The sequence below is a fragment of the Eumetopias jubatus genome, unplaced genomic scaffold, assembly GCF_037043125.1.
Source record: "Eumetopias jubatus isolate StellerSeaLion01/CBP00866 unplaced genomic scaffold, mEumJub1_p1.0 scaffold_10, whole genome shotgun sequence".
In the NCBI taxonomy this organism is placed as follows: domain Eukaryota; kingdom Metazoa; phylum Chordata; class Mammalia; order Carnivora; family Otariidae; genus Eumetopias; species Eumetopias jubatus.
In genome coordinates this window covers 105,911,773-105,919,425 of record NW_028274816.1, presented here as the reverse complement: position 1 = coordinate 105,919,425, position 7,653 = coordinate 105,911,773, and the positions used below count along the sequence as shown (strand labels likewise).

The window sequence follows — 7,653 nt, the reverse complement described above, 5'->3', positions numbered from 1 at the left end:
ACTTTTACCCCCTCTCCCTCTGGTCCCTTCTTTCCAAAAGTCTTTGAAGAAAGATGTTTTTGACGCTTCCACGTCGCTCTCAGATGGATGGGCTGTGGGTGATTGAAGTGTCTTTGTCATGCTAATGCTTGGGGGGTGATGGATGGGCGCTGGGGCTGCCAAACTCTGGCCCGCTGCGCCCATTGGCCTGGGAGAGATCACATGCGCCCTTCCACCCCCACTCCCTACCCCCTTCCTGGGGGAGCCCTGGCCCAAGCTAGCTGGGCCGGGCCATGGATGCAAGCTTCAGCGCTGTGACATACTGCCGAAAGGTTGTAGGGCAAGAGGGTGTCTCCCCCAAACGGGCCGACCCTCCTGCGGCCTCCACGCATGGACTATAATAGGATGAATTCCTTTTTAGAGTACCCACTCTGTAACCGGGGACCCAGCGCCTACAGCGCTCACAGCGCCCCTACCTCCTTCCCCCCCAGCTCGGCTCCGGCTGTTGACAGCTACGCAGGCGAGACCCGCTATGGTGGGGGACTGCCCAGCCCCGCGCTCCAGCAGAACTCAGGCTATCCCACCCAGCAGCCGCCTTCGGCGCTCGGGGTGCCCTTCCCCAGCTCGGCGACCTCGGGGTATGCCCCTGCCGCCTGCAGCCCCAGCTATGGGCCCTCTCAGTACTATCCTCTGGGCCAACCGGAAGGAGATGGAAGCTATTACCATCCTTCGAGCTATGGGGCCCAGCTAGGGGGCTTGTCCGACGGCTATGGAACCGGTGGAGCGGGCCCCGGGCCGTACCCTCCCCCGCAGCCCCCTTTCGGGAACGAGCAGACGGCGAGCTTTGCATCGGCCTATGCTGAACTCCTCTCGGAGGACAAGGAGTCGCCCTGCCCATCAGAACCCAGCACCCCCACGGCCCGGACCTTCGACTGGATGAAGGTTAAGAGGAACCCACCCAAGACAGGTAGGAGTCAGGCGCGGCCACCTCCTCTCCGGAGGCCGCTCTGCCGCTCCTGCACGGAGGGTGTCCCGGGCCTGGGCCGGCAGGACAGGTGGAGCAGCCCTGGTGGGGGCAGGTGAGAGCACTCCGCCCCGTCTCAGGTCAGCTGGGCTTTCCCCACCCAGGGAGTGCCCGGTTACCCTGCAGAGGAAGTCTCCACACACCCCCGCTTTCTCATCTCTGTGCCCAACACAGACTCAGCACCCGGTTCGCGGGAGGGGGGTGGCGGGGGGGGTGAACGGAAGCGTTGGGGGAGGTCCGTCTGAATTTGGAGGTCACTTTGGGGGGTGTCTGGCGATGCAGGGGCACCGGGAGAGCTGAAGTTGGGCAGACGTTGGGGGCGCACAGCTGGCCCGGGAGGAGGAGAGGGGAAGGGGAGAGAGGTGAGAGAGCTGACGTGGCCCTTTCCCCGCCCCGCCCCTAGCGAAGGTGTCCGAGCTGGGCCTGGGCGCGCCCGGCGGCCTCCGCACCAACTTCACCACGCGGCAGCTGACCGAGCTGGAGAAGGAGTTCCATTTCAACAAGTACCTGAGCCGCGCCCGGAGGGTGGAGATCGCCGCCACCCTGGAGCTCAACGAGACGCAGGTCAAGATTTGGTTCCAGAACCGGCGCATGAAGCAGAAGAAGCGCGAGCGGGAGGGAGGCCGGGCGCCCCCAGCCCCTCCGGGCTGTCCCAAGGAGGCGGCTGGAGACGCCTCCGACCAGTCGACGTGCACCTCCCCGGAGGCCTCGCCCAGCTCCATCACCACCTGAATGAATCCTCCCCAACCGTCGGGGCTCCTCTGTTCTAGAGCGCCTCAGTGCAGCCCGCTCCTCGGCTCTCCCGAACCCAGGCCTCGGCTTTACGGTTCCGGCGACCCTCACCAAGGCTGGAGCGCCAGTTCACAGCTGCCTTCGGGGAGAATGGGGAAACACTTTTCTCTGGTCTGGGCAGGGTGTTGCTGGCTGGGGACCCTAGAGGACCAGAGAGGCCTGGGACACACGGAACCTGTCAACTCTGGAGGGAAGGGCTTCCTTCCGCCTTTCATCTGGGGATCAGCACGTGGGTGGGGTAGGAGCAAGCCTCACCCTCCCGAATTCTCCTTTCCCTTCCGACTTCCTGTGTTCAGTTCAGTGCCTTTGAGCCGCGAGGACTCCTCTCATGCGCTTGGATCCTAACTCCCTCTTCTAGGCCCAGACAGAGGGAAGGCCTTGAAGTGTCTCTTGGGGGAGGCTTTTGGGTGCAGGCATATTACCGATGCTTAATCTCTCCAGTCACCACAGACCTTACAATAACACCAGCTGCCTTGTGACAGACCAAAAAGCACCCCCCCCATCTAACCTTATTAACCCCCTCCTGGCACATTTGTATTGCACTAACGCAGCCTCCAGAGGTTTTCTGAGACCTGCCTCCTCCCACCAGCGACCTCATCTCTAAGCCACCAAAGCGTTTTGGAACTTGGTACTCCTGGAGACTTCTGGAACGTTGTTCGAGGCCTGCGCCCAGCAAGCCTCTACCAGGAAGGCGCAGGCACGCCCCCACTAGTTCCTCCTCTATTTATTGCCTCCTGGAAAACCCAGGACCCTCCTCCCCATCTCCACCTCTACCCCTGAGGCAGCCTCGGGAGGCCCAGGTGCCTTGAGGGCTCCTAGCAGCAGCAAGCATTTCTCCGAACGTTGGAAACAGTGGAGGTGCCCCCCGAGTTTCTGGAAACCTGAGCTCCAAGCAAACTGGGTTCTCTCTGTACCGCCAGCTACCTCATTTCAATAAAGTCTGTGTTTTCCCCTCTTCCCGACTGCTTCTTCTCCTCCACCTCGGGGAAGAGGAGGCTTCATACCCCAAGAGCCCTGGAGAGAGATGGGGGAAGAGTTGGCGAATGCTGGTTGAGCGGGAAAGATTTGAACTGTAAGATCTCAGCTGGATAAAAAGAAAGACTTACTGGGTGGATCCCAAGCAGAACTGGGCCCCAGCCTCCAGGTCTGACCATGGTCAGTCCTTGGGTCATTGGGGGAACCAGGAAAGAGAGAAAGGAAAAGACGGGGAAGGAAACGGTCCAGGGAGGGTCCTGAGAGGAAGGCAGGAAAAGAGAGAAAGAGCTTGTTTGGAGAGAACAGAAAAGGTGTGAAACAGAGGAGGAAGTGTGGGGGAAAGCAAGGGCCCTCTACCCCCTCCCCCTGCTCTCTCCCCCAGGCCCAGAGCCAGGCCTAGAGGCATAGAGTGGGCCCTCAATAAAAGTTGATGGAGTGAACCCGGGGTCGGGGGGGCTGTGTAATAATGCCCCGGCCCCTCCAGCTCTTGTTCAGAGAATGTCAGAGGATGGGTCCCTAGCAAACTGCAGACTGGCACACAGGTTACCCCCCACCCTACCCTGCCCGGCCCACTCCGGCCCCCCAACGCAGAACCCTTCCACGCAAAGGGGACCGGGACGTGAGACGAGGGAAGCCAGAGTAGCTGGGAGACTCTGGTCCTAGCCGGCCGGCCTCCTTAGGGCCATCCCCGGGCTCAAGGTGAACGTCCCCAGTCTCCGGGGCGCTGGACGGCACGGGGGGGAAGGCAGCCGCCACTGGACGGGGGGGGGGGCGGCGCGGGAGGCTGGCCAGCTGGAGGACGCGGGAGGGCGGCGTGGAAGGGGGGGATGCCGGGAGGGCCGGGATAAACCCCAATCCCGCGCTGACCTTTTTACCTCCAAGCGCCTCTGGGCTTTCCAAACAAGCCAACAGCGAGCCCCGCGGGGGCAGCTATTGTCTCCCGGCCGGTCCCACTGACAAACCTTTGGTCGGCGGAGGCGGGGGGGGGGGGGGGGGGCCGGGGCCCAGGAAGCTCCGCGACGGCCAACAAACCGCCAGCGCTCACTCGCCCCGCGGTGCCGTCGAGCTGACGCGGGCCTGCGGGCACCGGCCCCGGTTATTGAATCCGGTTACCCGGGGAGTCTAAAGGCCCCGGAGCCCCGACAGCTGGGGGGGGGGGGACGGTGGCGCGAGAGCAAGGGGGTGTCCGTTCCACCCCATCTATTTAATTCTTGACCTCAAAGGAAGAGAGTTGGTCAAAAGAACGAGGAGTGTCGGTAAGAAACGCTGAGCATTTGCTTCCTAATGAAAACGGTACCATTATAGGGGAGGCAACGTTATCAATAATTGCACAGCCCCGCTGGAGAGGAAGGGAAGTGTGTTGCTAGAGGAAGCCTAGCTTTCCCAGAGCCTGCTGTCTTAAACCACACACACACACACACACACACACACACACACACACACACACACATACCCTATTAACTGCTTCTCTGCATTGAATTGAAATTGCCACCAAGGTTGGCTTCCCTAAAAGGGTCACCTTGACAGAGGGGACAGAGCAAGGGTCTGTGGAAACAAAACTCCCCTGGCTTGGGGCAATTTACTGGAAGCCGGTAGAGCCTTCTGATTGGGGTATTTGTGGATCCTCCAACCTCTGGACCAGCAAATGGGCAGAAATGCAGGGAGAGGAAGGAGCAGTGGTTAGGACTGGACTACAGGGCTGGGGGAGTTGGGCCTCAGAATGGGGCTGACAGGCCCTGGGGGAAGCGTGATGGAGGGGACAGGAGGAAAGGGGAAGGCCGGCCGTTTGATTTTGGTCATCACAGAAGGAACCGTGAGATTCCCCCAGGGAAGGGTGAGGGGCAAATCAATTCTCTAACAGAGGGGCTGGCTCAAAATAATCCACAAGAAGTCTGAGTCTCCCATCTCCTTTGATGCAACGATCTTGACCTCTTTCCCACTTTGTGCTAAATCCCACTTCGAACCTCAGGCTCCAGACTGGTCTACATGGAAGGCATTTAGTTGGAGAAAGAAAAGATCACTGTGCATTTTCCTATCATAACTGACAAAGGAGAGGATGGTAAAACAAACAAACAAAAGCACATTTTTCTGCTATTGAATTAAGTCTATGGTGTTCATTGTTCAACTTCCCAGGATAGATGCCAAACTGCTTCACTCATAGATTCCACCGCGGCTCTTAGAAAGGTGGATTTTTCACAGCATGGAGGGGCGGGGGAGGAGGGGAATTATATTCACCAGGAGATCTGATAGCGCATTTTCCGCAGAACTGGAAAACCCTCCACCCCCACTTCCATTTACCAAGACCATCTCAAGAAGATTCTCCTGTTTTGAAAATTAAAATCTTAAGAGAATCTTTTCCCCTTGAGTCTTCATAGGAAAGAGAATTCTTCTCAGGGCTGGTTGCAAGTCTGTCAAGGTTTCTGAGGAGCATCTCCCCACCCCTCCCCCACTGTCTGGGGGGGCAGTCAAGCCTTCACTCCACCCAACCCTCCGCACCATCTGTTTCTCAGCCCGAAGTGTGAACTTTTCTTCTTTCATTTGCCTTTTTCTTCAGCGTTTGTTCTCCCAACGTGATGCCCTTTGATCTCCTGGACAAGAGAGACAAGAAAGAGAGATTTTAAAAAACCCCGAAGTTCTTCTTACTTTTAAGTTAGTTGCTTTGTTATGAACATTCCTTGCACCCATACCCCTGAGCTCCTGGAAGGGAGTGGGGATGGGGAGGCTGGAGGCATCTCTGGGATGACTGAGATGGGGGCCGGGGGTGGGGGGTGGCCGGTCCGGATGAGCCTGAGAGGAAGACTGAGGATTTCAGGACGCGTCCAGGATACCTGGGTTCAGCTCCTTCAAACCCTGCCTATCACAGCCAGTGGCCTTGGGCAAGTTGTCTAATTCCCTGTGACCAGTTTCATTACCTACAAAATGAGGATCGTAATAGTACCTATTTTCATAGGGTTGATGTTGGGATTAAATTAGTTAAAATGTGTAAAATACTTGGAACAGTCCCTAATAAATAAATGTGTGCTATAATCATAATTCTCATTACTAAGAGGAACATATCCTCTCCCACTTCTTTGGTCTCTAATCTATTCCAGGGCACATCTGGACCTTTTGGCACGCACACACACTCTTACTTCTCACACTCATAGCTTGTTTGATCCCTGATAAACATATGGGACTAGTGGCAGGTTATGGGGCTACAGAAGGGATTCCCTTCTTTGAGGCTGAGAACAGGTCCAATGGGTCTGGCTGAGACCCTGTCATTTCCTTCAGGTCTCAGTGCACTGACCGGTGGAGGGGGAGAGTGAGCTGGGCCTCCCACACTTTCCTCCCTTCTCCATTATGGGAGGATGGACAGGCAGTTTTGAAGGCAGAGTTCCTGACTTAGAGTGGTGGAGGGCAAGGGTTCTAAAGTGTAACTGGGTTGTCAGTGTGGTCCCCTTCTTATTGGCTGGGTGAGCTTATGCCGGTTACTCAATTTCCCTGTGCTTCCATCTCTTCAGATATAAAATGGAGGATGTTGAAGAATAAATGAGATATACGAGACCTGCTTAGAACACTGTCTCGTGGTGCATTCAGTAGAGATTTTCGGTCATATATATACCTTCACATAAGACCTTTCTCTTACTTTCTTACACCGAGTTGTTCTTGGTCTTGGCATGATGGAAGCAGACATCCTCCAGCCCTGGTCCTCCTGCACTGCACCCACGGGCCCAGCTGGTCCCATAACCATGGGACTTGCTGTTACAGAATAAAATAATTCTGAATGAAAAGATTCAGGGTAGTCCCACAGAATACTGTAACAGTGTCATGATGAGACATGCTCTTGGCAGGACAGCCTCATTGCATAAGTCTGCGAGCACATTCTCACTATTGTCCATGAGATTGGCACCCCCTGCAGTTGTACCAGATTTTTCTTTTCTTTTCTTTTTTTCTGATGATTCAGTCCTGACTCTAAGGACTCCCTTGAATGACCTCCTTTGCATGACTCAGTCACAATATTCCAGATACTTCAGCTTTTGCTGTTTCTCTGCTCTCTAAATGCTTTCCATAATCAGAGTGAGTCCTGGGTGGGACAGGAGTTGGAGATGCAAAATATTTAATGTCCATTCTTGGGAGAACAGAGAGGCTCAAAGGCTTCCTGGCGCCTGTCCACTGTTGTTCTCCTCATCAGGAAATAAATGGATCAGATACTTCAGAGAAGAAAGAATTCTGTAAGAAGTCCGGAGACCCAAGTTTACTCTATCAAGAGACTCCTGTGTGTCCTTGGGTAAGTCACCTAATCTCTCTGGGCCTGCTTTCCCAGTCTTTCATGTAGATTGAATTACCCCACTGCAGTTTGACTCATCCTTTCATCTGAGGATAGCAGAAGACATAAGTAAGAAAGAATGTTAAACTTGGTGGGGGATAGGAGGGTGGGAAGGTGGGGTGGGGGAAGCATCCTGTTGGATAGAGTCTACTGACCCAGTTAGAGCTAATTAAAATCACTCTTTCTCTTCCTACCCCCAGTCCATTTCCTCTAAGCTCTCAAAAGCACTGGCTTGAGTCCAGACAATTCTGAGTCCCGCAGCCCTTTTTGCCTGGAAGGGAACCTAGGAGGGAGGGAGCCTCACAAAGCATGTGCTCTCTGCTCCTCAGGGGCCTGAAGCTCCCTTCAGTTTACTCTGCTCTGACAGCTTTGTTTCAACCCCCAACCTTGGAGATGAGGCAGCTCAATATTTACCCAGCCAGAGAGGTTTGCCCAGAAGCCTGGCCTCCCTAGCCTGCTCCTACTGGCTCTGCTCTGACGTCCCCCCTTCCCTTCCTGGTTCATGGAGAGTTCAGCCCTAAAATGGCTAGCAGCCCCCCACCCCCAGCCCTGGCGGAGCCGCCTGTCCAGGGGATTG

General features: G+C 55.8%; 1 protein-coding gene across 1 annotated transcript; it reads left to right on the top strand.

Annotated features, from left to right (window-relative positions):
* Positions 1–369: 369 nt before the first annotated feature.
* On the top strand, positions 370–1,735 carry HOXB1 (homeobox B1). The gene is made up of 2 exons (XM_028089781.1): positions 370–946; positions 1,407–1,735. The coding sequence occupies exons 1-2, from the start codon at positions 370–372 to the stop codon at positions 1,733–1,735; spliced, it is 906 nt and encodes a 301-aa protein (XP_027945582.1).
* Positions 1,736–7,653: the final 5,918 nt, after the last annotated feature.